At 30.6% G+C, this 19204-nt stretch overlaps 1 protein-coding gene across 2 annotated transcripts; it reads left to right on the top strand.

Moving 5' to 3' along the window:
* Positions 1–366: 366 nt before the first annotated feature.
* Positions 367–18168, top strand: LOC113395834 (putative uncharacterized protein DDB_G0268364). 2 transcript variants are annotated; one of them, XM_026633537.2, is made up of 6 exons: positions 367–526; positions 12327–12441; positions 16435–16650; positions 16785–17012; positions 17118–17321; positions 17726–18168. In XM_026633537.2, exons 1-6 carry the CDS (start codon positions 516–518, stop codon positions 17873–17875), a joined length of 924 nt encoding a protein of 307 aa, XP_026489322.2. In that variant the 5' UTR covers positions 367–515; the 3' UTR covers positions 17876–18168. The 2 variants fall into 2 exon arrangements, with proteins under 2 accessions (XP_026489322.2, XP_064076803.1); XM_064220733.1 differs by having other exon boundaries at positions 17118–17325; positions 17730–18168.
* Positions 18169–19204: the final 1036 nt, after the last annotated feature.

Genomic DNA, 19204 nt, shown 5'->3' with positions numbered 1-19204 from the left:
ATCAAATTTATTTACGAAGCGACAAATAAATTATACAGCAAAAGAAATCGTATAATTCCCCTGCAAAGCGTAAAGTACTCCAATTGTCACACTCAAATAATAATTAAAGTTTACATTTCATTTTGAATAGCAATTATTATATAATAATTTTATGGAATAATACCTTCTAATTATGTTATCATTTTAAAAATGACTTTCAAATTGTAATGCCAAAACGAATCTATTTTAATAAGCCGAGAAAAAAGATACAATTGATACCCGACACAAATTAATTTGGCCTTTCCACTTTACCTGAGCGATATTTTTTTTCAAATTGGTTCGATTCGCGTATTATTGCCAAACGGTTGCATTTCTTCGGCCCCCGGCGGTTCAGTGGCGATGCTTATATATCATGGTGAAAGCACGTAGCCGCGCAGTCTTATATCGCACGCTCGTTCCCGCGTCACTGTTCCTTGCCGCGGTTTTTGACATTTAATTACAGTGTTGCTACTATACGGATATTTTTGTGCATTATAATGAATATGAGGTAATTATAATCTTTTTTTCTTCGGTTAGTGATTTTAATGTTTTTATGTAATGATCATGTAAGGATGGAAATCGAGATGGTTGGAGTTTTGTTTTATGATCGTTTCCATATTTGGTTATAATCGCAATAGTTACAAATTAATTCATAGTAGGTATGTTTTATTTAATAAAATACAAAGAAAATTATTCCTCTTGATTAGTTACCTAGCGATATTAATTTCGTTATTATATAGATACATATGTGTGTGCAATAATGTATATTTTTAACAAGTTTCTAAAATGTATCATGTGTTGTCCTGTTTAATTTCTAATAAACATGTGAAATCAATAACTTTCTCTGCACACATACTTAGTCTACGTCGCATCGTTCAAAACAATTTCTACAAAATTGCAAGCGCGGGAGCTGTTATACATTGTATGAGGTTTTTATTATTTTTTATTAATCTGTAAAAGGTCGAGCGCCTTTTGATCTAGACTTGACTTTGACCTTTCGTTTTAGTTGTGAATTAATAAATATGAAGATCAAATTTTAACATATAATATTTTAATTTGAATATTTCGCGGTATATATATATATTTTTTATGACTTAAAAAAATGATTGATTTAAAGCTACTGGTATAAATAATGGCAATAATATAGCTTGATTATATTATAGTTATATTGTTAAAGGTTATTACGATTTGTACGATAATCAACCTCATTAGGCTTTTTTTATAAAGATATATTTAAAAAAATATTCTTTTAACTAAAATTTAATTTATAAACAAGACAATATCATTAGAAGAAACTAGGTAGGTTTTGACGATTTTTTTCTGATTTTAAATCGTTCACGGTATCTGATTTTGTAACAAAAAAAATCTAAACTTGAACACTTTTGATAAAATCACACCGAAATGAAAGTAGTTCCAATTTAATTTCTTATGCTTCGTTTGTTTGACTGAAGTGAAAGTATTATATTTGTTTTTATATCTTTAATAAAGATATTTATAACACAGAGATAAGATATATTTAAGTAAGTATAGGTATGAATTATTTCAACATACTCGTAACAGTCGTAACTGTTCTACAGCTGGTCAATGCCCTCTTTAAGAAGAATTCTCATACATCATTCCTGGTATCTAAAAAAAATCAAATTTAAATTTAAACCCCAGGTAGCATCATTTAAAGTTAAAGGGAAAAATTTAGAAATATATTTGTTCTATAAATACCAAAAATAATAGACAGCCAATTAGTTGGGTACAATAAACTTAGGATCGACTGAACTCTATTTACAAGAGTGAATGTAATTGTCTTATCTTATAAACAATAAAATAAAATAAGACAAGTTTTCGAATTTACTTTCACAAGAATCATTCAAACGGCCGCAGAAGTAAAACATTTCAACCAACGCGCGGATCAAATACATGTCGCATAATAAACATAAAAAAATATAATGCGTACCTAGTTGTTTTTACAGTTCTTATTTTGAAATAGAAGGACTAATATCTGCGTTTCAAATGGCCAGCAATCATCAATGTAAAACACTTAACACTTATAATTTTTTTTTTTAAATAAAATACTTATAAATATATGTATTGAAGTCATATTTAATTTTAAATATAATTTAAACAATTTAATAAAAAGTTAAATAAATTAATATTTTATAGAAAATTATTGGCAATTATTTATTATCAAAAGTGGATATATATGTTTATTTACATAAGAATTGTATACATAGATTAAAATATTTTTACTTAAATTATAGCTGTCATTAATTTTGACAAAACATTATTTAATAAAAGTTAGAGCGTAGTAAACACAAACTAAAAACCAAAATTTTTTTTAAGATAAGTAGGTAACTAATATCAAAACGATACCTGCATTTGTATGTAAATCTGTGTATGTTTTTTTTCATATAGTATTCTTGCACTCTTGTCATTAATTCGGGTTAAATATGGCTCTCTGAATTGTTGGCGCGAATAATTAAGATTATGAAATGAGGTTTGACTCAAAAGTCTTTTTTGAGAAAAATATTTTTGGTTCAATATTACATGACGAGGGTTAGATGTGGGTGTATGAATTTATTAAAGGACAAATTGATACTTTCAAGAACATAAGGTTAAGGACCAACCCACAGAGTACATAAACACTACGTTCTACCAAGCTACCAAGGACACATTTAAACTTTTATTAATTTAATAATTTTATGAATTTTCGGATATATTCAATTCGATAAATTGCTTAAACCGTAATTATCTATTATTAGTTAAAATTGGGATGGGAAATAAAATTGGAAAATGATTCATAATTTTTTTTTTAATGACAATTGAAATATCAATGAATAAAATAAAATATTAACAACTGAACAAGTACTACCACTACAAGTTAAATGAATAATATATACAATATTAGGTATATATTATTTCGTAATTACACCTAAACATAGCGTTACATATCCATATAAATATAGTACTTAACAATATTAAAACTCGCATGAAACATTCGATTAATTTAGAGTGTGTACGAGTACCTAGATATATAATTTTATTGGAATTCAAAAGCTATTAGCGATAATCTTACAGAGGTTTATGTAGCTACTTGTTTAACCTATTTTGTTCTTTACTTTAAGGCGCCTAAATTTAATATTTGTAAAATAAAACCAGATGAAAAGCGTTCATGTGGGGAAAGTTTCCTAACGTCTAGAAATGTGATATACATTGAACATTATTAATAGTAGGTATACATTTTAAATCAAACATTAAGATATGAGATATGCCTATTTGTTCAAGAAACCGCAAAAGCTTATGAACGGGATCAAACCTGCTAAGTTTTCACACGAACCGCAGCCACAGGTGGTCATTGCGAAACATTCGTATCAAGTACACAGCTCGATTAACGTTGCGAGAAGCTAACACACTTTAGATAATACTTTATGCGATTTTAACCCTTACTTCATATGAAATAAATATCAAAATTGCACCTGTTTCCTTCGCAATTCATAAATACTAAAAACAGTATTGGATTTAATTAAAGATCCTATATATTAACTACAATTTAGTGTTTTTCGTTAAAATGTAATTATTAGGGTATTTATTAACCAATGTTTGTTTTCGTTACTCCTCAATCGGTTATTTCCTATTAATATTCAAAATAATAATTTAATTATGATAAATACGTGCTTTCAAGTCCTTGATTATTCGGGAAGGAAACAATTTAGCAGAACATTGAATCCAATTAGTATTATAACCATTTAACTCGATAGCAAAAACGGATTTACGTGTAAAAATTTAAAATCGCAGGCATCGCGTGTAGGAACTAATTAATCGGTGTTTAAATATAGTAAATACGAATATTACAGAGGAACGCATAACGCATTAAATAATTTCGAATCGTAATAAATTAACAACGTTGCCGGATAATTAATCGGCGTGATGTTTTAATAATCGAATAAGAAAGTGATCGAGTAAAATTTTTGCATCGATTCAGGATATTGGCTAATTTGTTTCCTGGCGCTAATGATGTGAAAACGACTGTGATGTTTAATTTTAGATATCTTAGTTTCGATTGAATTTATATAGAAAATGCTTCTATAATATTTCTATATATTCCAAGATATTAATTTTCAGTACCGTATATAGCTATTTTTTTTAATAAGCCTCCATTCTACGTATCCATAATTTGTACAGCAGCTAAAGTTTTTGACGTACTAATGTAATTTAATGAAGTAATTAATATTTATGTAGTTACAATATGCCACCGTAGTTTAAAACATCTCAAACCTTTCGTTGGACGTCGTACGTTGGACTTGACTAGTTTTTCAGTGATAAACTCAAATAAATTAAGTTATAATTTTATTTAACATCATGTACACTGTACATACATCTATGTATCCATGTGGTACACGTAACTTATTCAAATAAACACATTGACAAATACATGTGAATCAAATTAACAATTAGTCAATTGAATCTTGAGATTTGTTACTCAATAGATCTTGAACCAAACAAAACGTATCCAATACAAAAAGGCATGAGTCTAAAGAGACATCGAATTAAGTCCAGGGTCATCAATGGCAAAGGGTTCGCCTTGTTTAAACAGCTATGACGAACTTGATAACCTAAATCAATTTATTCCAACTAGTTATACACCCATATAAATAGTATCGATCAAAATTACAGCGGAAAAACACCAAAATTGGAGATGAAAACGAAATAAGATTTCTCGGTCATAATTATATCGTAAAGTACGTAAGTTATATTTTGTTTATTGAGCTACAATACACGCTGTGACTAATCAGTCTGTCACGCAAACATATAAGATTAAAGTTTGAAGACAAATGAAGACAATAAAGTTTCAAATGTCATAGAAAATGTCTTTTATGGCATTTGAAATATATTCGTCATTAATTATAGCGACTCCATTGCAGGAAATCCGGTCGCTTTTATGACGAATGCTGGATAAATCTATAATAACTACTACGCCTTTGTAAGTTTTATATATATATATAACTTAATATATATTTATTAGGAAGTAAGATGTTATGTATCTGTAGTTACACTGGTTCACTCACCCTCTAAACTGCAACACAAAAATACTAAGTATTGCTGTTTAGCGGTAGATTATATGATGAGTAGGTGGTGTAGTACCCCAAGAAAGCAAGCCTTAGAGGTCCTTAAAAAAGTTCGCACAACATTTATAACTAAAAATGTCTAAGTCAGTCTGATTTGTTTTTAGCACAATATTGTTTCCAATCAAAATAAATTACATTACTTGTGAGCATCAAAGATATGACGAACATATTTCGCGATCAATATCATTTCTTAGGATATTGTCATATGTCATAATAAAGCATATTCCTATTAGGCTTAAACTTAAAAACAAAAAAATGCTCTTAATTATTCAAGTAGGCTTAAGTTGGTAGTAGTATTAAGTTGTGCAAGATGCTGATTGACACACTCATGATTTGTCCAGATGAGACAATAGCTTTGTTTTTGTGAGACCTGTCAAACTGGATGCTGAATGGTGTCAATGTCTCGCATTACCTAATTCGATACGGTAATGTTAACTGATACACTAACAAGACCTTGGTGTAACATTTTCTTTTATGACACAATGAAAGAAATTGAACTAAAATGCAACAAAGACGAACGAGTTAACGATGATCGATAATTTAATTACTGCGCCCGTTAAATATTTGTACTGGTCAAATCGTTTCGTGCCTACAAATAGTATATATATAAAAAAAAACTTTGAACCTAATAAATTGCAAGATACAGAAATCTCAACAAGTTTATTGATGTAAATAATGTTTCCCCTATTTAAAAATATAATTTAATTTATATTCCGTTAAACAAATTATTTACCCGAACTATGCACGGGACGCATTATGTAACAGTGGAAAGTGAAATCGGAAGATAATGTCACATCAGCACGCGAGACTTGCGCAGGCGCAGTAGTCTCAAAACAAGAACATAACGGAGGCAAGTGACTCAGCACATGGTGCCCGTCATTATGTCACTGATTTATCGTAAGCTATATTCGAATGTAACTCAGAAAATAAGCAATCATTTACACCGTGTTTATTGATTGTTAAAAAGTAATTAAACTTTAGATCTCTCTTACATAAAACCAATTATTTGCAATTCAATAGAGGTTTAATTGGCTTTGCCATTATCATTAATCGTATTGCAGTGATGTGCAGGTTTGAAATGAAATCTTTGAAAATGGCTCAACACAATTTGTATATAAATGTTGACTGGACGTAAATATTAGTATCAAGCATTATTAAATTGCTTGTTATTTTGTTCATATTAGTATTAATTAAAAAAGAAAAGGATTTTTATGCGTAACTTTATTGTAATTAATACGTTTAATTGAGGATAAACTAAATAATATTATCATATGACACTTAATTTTTTGATTACCAATTAAAACTGGCAATTAATCTTATTTTATTTACACGTTCTATTGCCGCTAGAATTAGGTAATATATAGTTTGCTATTATTGGATTAAATGTCAACAAGAACTGACTCATTTTGCTACATTTTAAAATGTTTTAATAATTGCTATAATCATTGATTGGTGCATACTATAAAATGTTACTGTACGCATACATACAAAACTAAGCGATTGAGATTAATGCAATTTTTAAATTTAATCATGTTACTAACAATATGGATTTTTTTCTCATTTTGATGATTTTAGTACATACATAGTTTGAATTATAAATTATTATCAATTTAGCTGGATCCACTGACTGCTGGTTTTTTCCGTATCTATAAATTTTCAGGTGTCCTACCAATGACTGACTTTAGGGCAGCCGGCCGCCTTCACGTTTACCTTCGTGAGCTTGTAGTTAATAATTTACCACCGATTTAAATTCGCCTGCATGTTTAATGGTTAGATTTGTTAACGATAGGCACATTTCGTAGTCTTATTGTCAAATGAATAAGACGAGGTCAAATCTCTTTAATTAATGTTTGAGCAACGTACTGGATCTAATTTGTTTATTTACGTTTTGAAAATAACCTTATTATGAAAAAAAATAATTGAAAATGTCGTAAGTTCTTTATATTTCAGTTTGCAAAGAATTATTCATAATTTATTTTACTATCTGTATAATTTTAATTTCATTGTATTGCAAGCGTTTATAATCTTAAAGGTTACTTTATTTAGTAAAACTGTAATTCTAGTGCCTGCACTTCTGTATTAGGTCTCACTATTACGTAAGTTGACATGATTTGGGTTACATTAAGCTATAGGTTTTTTTTAATATATTACATGTACATATATTTATATAGGAATTATTTATATTGAAAACAATCATTATTACCTATTATCATTATTAATTTAAAAAACCTACTGCATCCATACATACATAGTCTTATATCATTATACTAAATTATTTTTAATTAATATAACCTATATGGTTTTCCTTTAACTTTCTCAAATAAAATTCCGTAAAAATAAATTCTTGCAGACACAGAATTTAATACGTTGATTCATAGCGTTGTCCGATGTCGTAAAGCCGTATAATTACATCGGTCGAACTATAGGTTTTGTAGTATCTGCGAAGTATCTACAAAGTTATTTGGGACAAATATCTTCGAAACAAGAAATTGAATTATTACTAAGAATATTCACTTATACATTTGTAGACGGACAATTACGAAATATGAGGAATTTGTGTACCTACTCATTATCAGATATTCTTTAATTCAATAATAACTTCATATACCTAGTATATGAAGTTATTATTGACGACGACCTCCGTGGTCGAGTAGTGTGTACACCGGTTTTCATGGGTACGCCACTCCGAGGTCCCGGGTTCGATCCCCTGCCAAGTCGATGTAGAAACAGTTCATTAGTTTTCTATGTTGTGTTGGGTCTGGGTGTTTGTGGTACCGTCGTTACTTCTGATCTCCATAACACAAGTGCTTTAGCTACTTACATTGGGATCAGAGTAATGTATGTGATGTTGTCCAATATTTATTTATTTATATTTAATTATTTTTCAACGGTCAGATGATTCCTGTTTGCCTTATCATCGTCTAAACGTATTAAAAAGCTTCGATTGATTTCGACGCGATTCCTCAATAAATTCAAAGTGACAACGACTACTTTACTGGTTTAGTAGAAAGCCGTCACGCTGCCGCCCCAATATGGGTAGGTGGATTATTGGTAGAATTTTAGTGTAATTTGACACAAGCAGATTTCCTTGCGATGTTTTCCATATTGCTAAATACGAGATCAAATATAAACACAAATAACTCAGTGGCGTGTATTGGGTTGAAAATACGTATTCTGCCACTAACTACCCTTATCAAGAATAGTATGAAACTATTTAGAAATAAATTTGCTAAAAATAACAATTTAGTTCAATAAATACGGACTAATATTAGAGTTACTAAAAATTAATTTATCCAACTGAATATAATAAGCAATGAGTGGCAATCTCGTCACGGACCAGATAGCCTAGTTTAGGCTTTGTTGCCGAGAACAGTATTCTAGTGGACAAGTAATCATTAGGATACGCAAGATTATTTCACGATTCGATGAATTTAATACAGAAAGAACGTACTTTTACAATAAAATAAATTCTACTTATATTTTGTACAAATGTATTTTAAAGCATTACATAAATATACGAACCTTGGTAACGTAACACGACAGTGGTTATTTTATTACAACTTAACGTAATAAGTTGTGACAGAAAAATATTTTGACATTTTAAAGTCGTTTTATAACTTTAGTAATCAGGAAGTTAGATGATTTAAGCTTATAAGGAAATTATATTAAATGTCATAGTGGTCATAATTATGGTATTTAACATTTAATTAACTGACTCGTTATTTTATTGGCTAGTTTATAAGGATGCAGACCCTGAGGTCCTGGGTTCTGAAAAGCTATAGCCATATTATATTTTCTTATTTTTATTTCAGTCATATGTTTTTTCCAGTCGTATCGCATTTGATTCTGAGAGACTATGAGGGAATGGAGCGCATCTGTATTTGTGCTCACAAGCCTGCGTTATAATATACTCTGCCTAGTTGCCTGGTCTCCATTAAATTTGGCTGCCGTAGCCGAAATCAGTCAGGACGAAAGACTTTGAAATCGCGAATAGAATGTATCTAGTTTGCTCGCACAATTATGGAATATATCTCTAGCGTAGTTGTAGCTACCGCCGTGTAAGAAATAGTTCAGATGTACATCTGAGTAAGTACATAAAACAAAATAATAAACATAGTTTTCAATTAAAATATATTACGAAAGTTATGTAAGGGCTACAAACTGTAGATGTTGTATTAAAGGCGTATCTGCAACCAGTTAAAGCGTAATATGCAAAACATATTAATTACAATAATTAATTATCAACGCAATTTATACGTCTGAACGTTCACGTAACACGTGTCTTTCGCTTCCTTTGAATGCGTATAAAAACAATTTTAAAGAACGTTGCGTAATATAACATAAATAAAACATCGTCAATGCCCCGAAGCTGCGTTACATTAATTTTTAAAAGTCATGTAACAGCTTTCTTCAAACCTAATTACAGCAAGACTCTATCATCATAAGTAAATACCGTTCGGGCACACCCATTTTAGGTACACCACTCATACTCGCGTTGCAATACATTAAGTGTATACGGTTAGACAGTGTAACCTACATTTGTTAAACTTCATTTTCCTTTTATAATGGTAAAAGCCGTAAGGTAACATATTTGTATTTATTATTGTTTATTTGCTTGGATCTGTTACGAGTAAGTACGTGATTAAGTACCTCTACGATTTCATTTATATTGATATAGATGTTTTGATTATTGCTAAATGTTTTTAGTAAAATATTATCTAATGTACTTCGGAATATTTATGCATCTTGCGTCAACAAACATATCGGCCGACGGTCAACATGATTTTATCAATAATGTCTAAATTACATGCTTGGACACTAAGTCAATTACTAAACTTTACTCGATAGTCATTTAATACACAGATTAAATAAAGGCTTTTTGAGAAAATTACATATTGAAAATAAGAATCTGTGCTGACCTTTACTCGCTCCCAATCAATTTGATCATTATTGATCATATTTTTATGCATACAATAAACAAACCCAACTTCAGAGGTCTGCAGGATCTGGGGCAACAAGTAATTATTTTTCAAATAAACTTAACAGTTTTTTGAGTTGAGTGTTTCAATAATTTAATGCGTTACATTTACCTACATGAGTACGTACAAACATCGTCATATATAGATATAGTAAATTACAAGATTTAGAATGATCTGGTTTGGTATCTCCCTTGTTGAGGTGGAGCTCCTCTTAATCCAGCCCTGAACAAACCACTTTCTAGTAATTTTATGTAAATATTATATAATAAAATATTTAGATCTTTCTTTCCCATTGTGTTAAGTGTGTTAAGTCGATTATGGTGTTAAATTAGTAACCTACTTATATATCCAGTTTGGTCACAATTTATATATCAGTTACACATTCATTCATTAAAATTATGTTTATTTATATTTTAATATAGTCTTAGTCATACTTCAAACTGTCTTTGTAATTGTTCCTACATCGCTAATAATACTTTATTATTATTTAATAAATGTGGAGATCTAAATATGTAATTTAAGTTTTAACCAGATACTTTTGAAATACGGATGGCAACATTTTCGTTAAAGGGCTCGAGTGTCGTAGTTGGTCGTTATTAAGAAACATCTCAGGAAATAATAGCAGAGCATTGCGCCTGCTCTATCACTGCAACGCATTATTGCCTGTGGTTGCTGATTACGCTACGGTTGCCAATCAATGGCACTTGAAATATAAACTGCTTTCTGTTAATGAGTACTGAACTGAAATACAGGTTTCTATCGAAATAAGTATAGTAAAATAACAGCCTGTTAATGATCCACTTCTGGGCCAAAGTCTCCTCTCCTTTTTAAGAAGAAGATTTAGAACTAACTCTTCCACGTTGCTCCAATGCAAGTTGGCGAAAAAAGAATAATATTTAATTCCTCTTGGAGTGTTTTATTAAAATAAGAGTTCAAACTTATTAACAATAATCTCATGAACTAAATATCGTAGGATTAAGCATTAATTAATTCTTAATCTGGATACGATTATTATTAATAAACATAACACTTCATACAACATATCAATGAATGTATTGAAAGTGAAATTATAGGAAAGCTAGCATAATAGCTAAATAGCATTATAGTACTCTCCTTTAGTAGGGTTACCATTTCAATATATAAACATGACTAATAAATTAACAATTAAAAAGGCTCATATTTGAGATTTTTATGTGTTTTTTATAATGTTGAGAGAGATAGATTTAGTTGTATTTAGTAAAGATGAAGAAAATTATATCATTGACTAATGTGGACACGACTCGTTGGTGTAATTTGTATTTTCTTTCAACCGAAATCAAAACGATCTTTATCTTATAGAAGTGGGCTGTTTGCGAAGTTTGTAACTTAAGTTATCAACTTTCTTTAAGAAAATATTTTTTTTAAATTAATATATTCTCTCACCAACATCAGGACAGAAGACCAAACATCGAGACAAATCCGAACGGTGAGCCAAATGGTTGACAGACCTGCACATGATAGAATACCGTATTTAATTTAAACGTTACTCTATCATTATTTTCACCTACATAACTCGTGTACAAAATTCACTTTGCATTAATTTACGTCGTCACATCAATATTTTATGTTCTAAACATTAGAAAGTTAATTCTAAACACGTAATAGAAGTATCGCCGTATTTGGAAGGACGGCACTTTGGAGTCAATATTTGATAATTCTTCAGACCTTCGGATAGGTATAGCGCGTTAGGTTTTCCTGTTATTCAATAAACTCGCCTTGCAGTTTCTAAATACCACGGTAATTATACAACCAGAAGATGCGATGAATCGATTATAACAAAATGAATAAATTTTGTGCCTTATTACGTATGTAAGAGTATGTTTCAGTTTAATTACATAAATACATCAAAATATTTGAAGAATCACTTTATAAACTTTATTTTATAATATTTATTATTTTTATTATTATTGTGTATACATATTAGTTGAAAAGCGAATTAGCGTTAATTATTATCATTTATAATGTTTTGTGGAAATATATATTGGTGTAAAGCTTATACAAGTTATACAAAAATTATAAGAAAAAATATCATTAAAGCTTAAACATTTTAATGCATGTTCTTTTGCTATGTTTTTACATAATTTGTTTTGTATAAATCATAGACAATGTAGCAATTTTCTTTTATTTTTATTCCAAGCGAATGGAAATAATTTTCATTTTTTAATTGTTACAGGTGGAGTTTCCTCATAGCGCTGCTGCTTCTAGGAGTAGCTTTCGCTTCTGAAGAAGAAGATGATGTACCTGACGCGGGAGTCGAAGAGGACGATGAACTAGCTCTGGATGAAGAGGTTAGCTACCTCTTCCATTATTATAAGATATAAGTATTCGACCGCCGGTAGGGAAGGCTTCGTACGTTTTATTTATAAAAATGTCCTTGGGATTCAAGTTTGCTTCATATCATATTTCATCAAATTCGGTTCAGACAGACGAACAGGTAGACAGAGTCCCTTTCACCTTTATAATATTAATATAGATAAACATATTACTAAAACTTACTAAGATTAACAAAAAGTTTCATCATCCACCTTAAAAATAACGCACGACCGGTTATTTTGACTTTTGAGAAAAACCGAAATCAATAGTCACTACGTATTGAATAATTATTTAGAATCTATAAAATTATCTATTTAGAATTAAAATTCGTAAACGATATATTATCTTAAGTATTATTATAGATTGGATTATATCATAAGCATTTGTTGTTTCCGAGAGCTGCGGCACGCCGACAACACGTTTTACTTTCATTCGGCATGTACTCGACGATTATCTGCTGATGTAAGCTATAGCGGAACAGTCTATTGAATACTTATAGATAACGTTGAACAAATAATGCAATAATAACAAATAATAATAATAATAACGCACCTGCAAGCCCCCCGGTTTTGCAGATGTCCATGGGTGGTAGTCACTTTCCATCAGGTGGCCTCCTGCTCGTTTGCAACCACTAAATAAAAAAAAAAATCGATTGGCTTCGATGGTGTATCTTACTTAGATAATAATTACCTACACACATCTACATTGATACGTACGTAAGAGGTTATATTAGTCAGGTCTTGTCTGGACAGGCAGGAATTAATATTAACTTAAAACATAATACGTCGCCATGTTGCCTTCTCGGATATAAAAAGGTTTGATTCATTTTTCATCCATATGGTTAATCAAAACAATAGATTAATAAGTTTTATGTTTAATATTGTAGCCTTTTTTTTTTTAAAAAGTTCAAATTGTTTTTCTTTCTAGACTTTCGCTAGTCTTGTTAAAACGTAACTATTATATGTTTTATAACGTATCTTGTTGAACCAGTGTTACGATTTTTATATCATAATAAAAAAATACTAACCACTTAGAATTATAGATAAATCTAAATAACGATAGATTTCTCCACGGGCGAATAGATTGTTTATGTTATATATGCAACATTATCAATCTTCGCCATATTCTTTTATCTTATTGCAAGAGTACAATATTTTTAGTGAAAGTAGAAAATAAGTAATTGATCTGTTTGTATTTAAAACTATTTAATGCTTAGCGTGCTTTTCTCTGCCTCTTATTTTTTGTGAACCGAGAACCGAGATGGCCTAGTGGTTACAATGCGTGCATCTTAACCGATGATTTCCCGTTCAAACCCAGGCAGGCACCACTGAATTTTCATGTGCTTAATTTGTGTTTATAATTCATCTCGTGCTCGGCGGTGAAGGAAAACATCGTGAGGAAACCTGCATGTGTCTAATTTCAACGAAATTTTGCCACATGTGTATTCCACCAACCCGCATTGGAGCAGCGTGGTGGAATATACTCAAAGGGAGAGGAGGCCTTAGCCCAGCAGTGGGAAATTTACAGGCTGCTAATGTTATTTTTTGTTATAAGCAACTAGTGGTCGCCCTCGGCTTCAATCGTATTTTAGGGGCTGGTCGTCAGGTGTTAGACATAAGAAAGATTTTTTTTATGATATCGCTAGGCGGACGACCAAGTGAGCGACCTGATGGTAAGTGTTCACCACCGCCCATAGACAATGGCGTTGTAAGAAATATTAACCATTCCTTATATCACCAATGCGCCACCAACTTTGGGAACAAAACAATACTGAGTACTGCTATTTGGCGGTAGAATATCTGATGAGCGTTGGTACCTACCCAGATGGGCTTGCACAAAGCCCTTCCACCAAGTAAAGTATTTATAATAATATTAGTATTGATTATCCGATACGACTAGAAGCAGTTAGAAGACGTTTTTTTTTAATTTACGTTATTATGCGTGAGAGTATAGGTACTTTAGACGCTTTTTTTTCTCTTGTCATGCCAATGATATTATTACGTTAAATATTGTTAGGTACCTTTAACATATATAAATATACCGCTTAGGTGGAATCAGCTTTTTATTACTTTAAATTTGTATTAACCAAATATCAATATTGTTACATGTTATGTGTTTCAATTTAAAGGATTAGTAAGCCAGTGTTATAAAAGGCACAATGGGACATAACATCATAGTGAAGAAGTATAAACGAGTCCTAGTTTGTAGTCGAGTGCCGGAGTCGATGGACGAAGGGGAAACAATACAAAAAGAAGAATATTATTACTTTTGAGGGTTTGTTTGTTACCTAAATGATAGATGAAGGCATTCTGATGGTGAAAGATAACCTTCTTACCACGATGATTTATGCTGCATTGTATAATTACACTGACAATTTCCTTGGTAGGTAGGTTAGGTACATGTGAATTTACTCACGGCTCGCGTTTACTACTAAACGTGAAACAAAGGTTAATATACTGATCAATTTACTACTAGTTGATCATTTTACTATCAATATATTCTTCAAATCAGACATAAAGTGACTAAAATTATGCGGATAACAGTATTTACGTTACGTTTCAACTTACAAATGACGCGCGTCGTAACGCACGAATGATTTATCCGACTGTTTTTTCCCAGAACACGAACGCACCATTGTGTCGCGTGTTATGGAATAATGACAATAATGAAACCTATTATTCAATTGATAACCATTACATGTCGTAATAATTGCTACATTCTTTAAAAGTAGAAATAGTAATGTTTGTATTGATTTCTTGTTGAATTTATTTTATGATGAGAAATGAGTGTCACGATGGAGCTTTCTTAATCCATTAAATTTTATCTAAACATTTAATTTTTGAAACAGACCACGCAACGTCGATTTCTAAATCGTTTGTAATATCTTTGTAAATGAATGCATATTTAAATTACGGATATCTATTATTTAAGCATTACCATCGGCCCGAAACGTCAAAATAAAATAACTGCTAAAATAAATTTGAATTCCAAATTATCTTTTTAATTTTACACCAAAAGCATTATCGACCCGAGACCTTAAAATAAAATGAACTAAAATAAAATTAAAATCATAAATTAGACTTTTATAACGCAAGCATGCAAGCATGTAATATCCGAAACCTCAAAAAAAAAGAACTAAAATAAATTTGAAATACTACTTATGTCAATTTAATTGACACGTACTAAAACAGTTTTAGAGTTTTGAATCCGACAATATTAAATAAAATATATTCTCCTTTTTAAAAACAACCTTTAAAAACCTTACAAATTTTTTATGTTGTTTTGTAGTAATACCGTGAGATAACAGATCACTAAACTGAAGCGTTAATGATATTCTTCAAATTGTACGCAATAATTTATAATCCTTTAGTAACACACACACGTGGGATGTGGGTCTGTAAATGCAAACAATGGTCGCCCACAATGTTTTGTAACGTTTTGAACTTATTTCATGTCATACTGTCTATAAATAGTACATATAAATAAATTGATAGCGTAACTTTAAAAGTTTCAGCGTTTATCTAAGTACCTACTGGCACAATCGTAAATAAGATTCATGTTGCAACTGTCAAACCGACGCAACGGTCACGCCTTTTGTAACTTAAATAGGTTTAACTCATTACATGATTTTAAGTCAGCCTTTCGTCAATGCACTGACGTATGCCTTTAATTAAGATCAATTACGTACAATGTTTATAATAAAAACTGAGTGCCATTTGCTAAAAAAGTATTACACACGATACTAAAAATAATAAACGATACGTGTTTGATGATATATTGCCTCTTTTTTTGGCTGAAATTATATTTTGTTTTGGGATAGCTTCAGCAATGTGATATTATGATCAGAGGAAGTTCGAATTCCCATCTTTTACAAATAGTAAAGCAATTGTATGATAATTTCTGGTAGTTATTATTAATAAATGTAAGTGAATACATTTTATCAATATATATTTTTTATTATTTTTCAGGAAACACGTAATCTCAGACCGCGTGCTTATACACAGGCTGCGTACTCCAATACTCTTCCTAGTGGTTTCCGCCCCACGCCATCTCTCGCTGAGCTGGCCGGCTATCAGCGTCCTCAACAGGAACAACAACAACAGCAACAGGAATACAACGTCCCTACAAGACCTCAAGTTTACGTTGAAGAGCAGAGACAACAAGTTAGACAACCACAAAGAAGGGTAATAATATTTTCGGTACAGTTAGAATAATCTTAAATTTATGAATTAAAATCAATGAATATATGTTGAACATAAGAGAACATCAACCAATAGCCTAAAGAAAGAATATATATTCATCTTATTTTGTTTAATAGCCTCAAGAACATCGTCCAACAAAACAGCAGTTGATTGAAGAAGAAGAGGAAGAAGAGAAGGAAGAGCCAGATCGTCTATCGCAACTGTTGCAGCAGTCCAAATTCGATTGTGTTAATAAGAATACCGGATACTATGCTGATCAAGAGCTCAACTGTGAAGTCTTCCACTACTGCCAGGACAACGCCAAGCATTCCTGGATCTGTCCTGATGGTTTCACATTCCATCAAGTAGGTTTTATAAATTATTTTCAATTATATAATATAAATAACTTCATGATAATTCTTGGTTCATATATTTTGGATCGAATATTTATATAAACTAATCTATTTCAGGTTCATTTAATCTGTATGCCGCCGACACACGACAGCATTTGCCAGAAATCCGCCAAGTACCACTTTGTCAACGATTACCTGTACAGACCCATTAATGAGGAAGAAGTACAAAGGAAGCCAAATGTATCCCTCAAGTACTCCGACCGGTATTACCCCTCTGAGGTATACAGGGATGACCGTTTCGAACAAGACGAAGATGAAGAGGCAAGTGACGATATGAATTTCATTTGTTCTAAATTATTACTCTAATCAAAATATAGAAGTTAGCTGCACATTAGTGGTATAAGATATTTTGGTTGCAACTAATGAAAAAATACCAAAAAATAGGAAATGTTAAGAATATTTTAAATTATTATCAATTTAAGTCGTTAAATATTGTGTACATCTCTTAATTCTTTTAATTATTGTAAAAGTATCCAGCACACCCTACTTATACTCGTACATACCTTCTGGCCTATCGTCAAATAATATAATTATTTCTGAATCCATTATTATAATTCGACAGATAGAAAATGACTACTTTTTAAGTGGTTTGTCAAATTGCTTTTGTATTTATAAAAGTATTACTTTTGTATTTTGAGACTTTAAATATTTATTTTAATTTAAAGGAAGAGGAACCCCGTCGTGCTCCAGCTCCTCAGCAGCAGAGACCAGCGGCCAGACTTCAGTACCAGCCCCAAGTCTTCAGATCAGCTGAAGAAGTCAACATTCCTTTAGTTCAGAGGCGTCCTCAGCGCCCTTATGATTTCGAAAATTAAGTATTTAAATTAATATTTAAATACTCGTTTGAGTACAGTATTCTAACTCAGCTTTGTAATTTGCGAAATAATTATTGTCATTAGTAATGTACTCTTGTCAACCATTTCTATAATCACAATTTTATTTCAATTAATTTCAATGAAGTTAGAATCCGATAATTTACCATCATTCATTTAGATGTAATGTCAAAGAATTTATTTATACTGTACAATAAATAACTTGTAATAAGTTACAAATTAGTTTTAAGCTAGTCCTTGTGTTAAAATATATTAAGAAAATAAAAAAGTTAAAATAAACTAAGCTTTTATTTATAACGAATGTTTTAAATACCTATATACTTTTACTACGACTAAATATTCGACTGTGAAATTAGATATTAAATATTAATCTTCAATATCTTCAATAGCGTTGAATTTTCTTTTACTAACGATTTTTGAGAATTTTTGCAATTTTTGGAAATCACACATTTGTTAATCCTTCTTTATTTCTTCTAATCAAATAAAATTATGCTGCCCATCGACATGTCTTCGACATCATATATCTATCTTTTTTAATTTTCACAAGGATGTATCAAAACTTCCAAATGAAGTTTATTATTTAATTCTTCTATGTTTTTTACGACATTTTGTTCCTTTAACTCTTTGGTTCCTTATTTTTCTTCATTAGCAAGTGGGTCTTTATTTATTATTTATTTAATTACTTTTAAGCTTGACTGTTTAATAAATTCTTTACGTCGTTCATTCAAATTGCTATCAACATTATTATTGAGAGACTCTTTATAAGTTTTGCAACACACGCAGGATGATTGATTATCAATATTAATAACATTATTAATTCCTTCCATGAATGATTCATTATGTTTTACTACACATGGTGTTCCCGATGCGGAACTATATCTGTAAAAAAAGGTAAATTGATGACATGAATGATTTTGCATTGATTCAAAAATAAAGAACCTAATTCCACGACGATTTAAATTCTCGTATGCCTGTCAGTTTAGAATATGAAAAGATGAATTGTGGAGAAACCCTTTTATACAGTAGACGGATGGAGGGGTAGTTGAAAATGTTTCTATACCCTTCATAACAGATAAGGAGGTGTTTGGCTAAATTGATGAAATATTGACGTATATTAGTGACGTTGTAAATATAGCTAATGTTAAAATTTAGTTATTAAATAATACCCGACATGTCACACATGCCAGGAGCCTTCTAGTAAGTGTCAATAAAAAATATTCTTACTGGTACTAAGTTTTAACTCCATCGTATATGCGATGAATGAATATGAATAATTAAAACGAAATGATTATTTTTTTATGTATTATAATT

This window comes from Vanessa tameamea, chromosome 4 (assembly GCF_037043105.1).
Source record: "Vanessa tameamea isolate UH-Manoa-2023 chromosome 4, ilVanTame1 primary haplotype, whole genome shotgun sequence".
Taxonomy (NCBI): Eukaryota; Metazoa; Arthropoda; class Insecta; order Lepidoptera; family Nymphalidae; genus Vanessa; species Vanessa tameamea.
The sequence above is the reverse complement of the archived record's forward strand: the minus strand, read 5'-3'. Positions and strand labels throughout refer to the sequence as shown.

What these genes read in the sequence shown, in the direction of transcription:
- LOC113395834 (XM_026633537.2), top strand. An exon ending in AACTAGCTCTGGATGAAGAG is followed by an intron (nt 12,442 to 16,434) that starts GTTAGCTACCTC and finishes ATTATTTTTCAG; the next exon opens with GAAACACGTAATCTCAGACC. An exon ending in AACAAGACGAAGATGAAGAG is followed by an intron (nt 17,322 to 17,725) that starts GCAAGTGACGAT and finishes TTTAATTTAAAG; the next exon opens with GAAGAGGAACCCCGTCGTGC.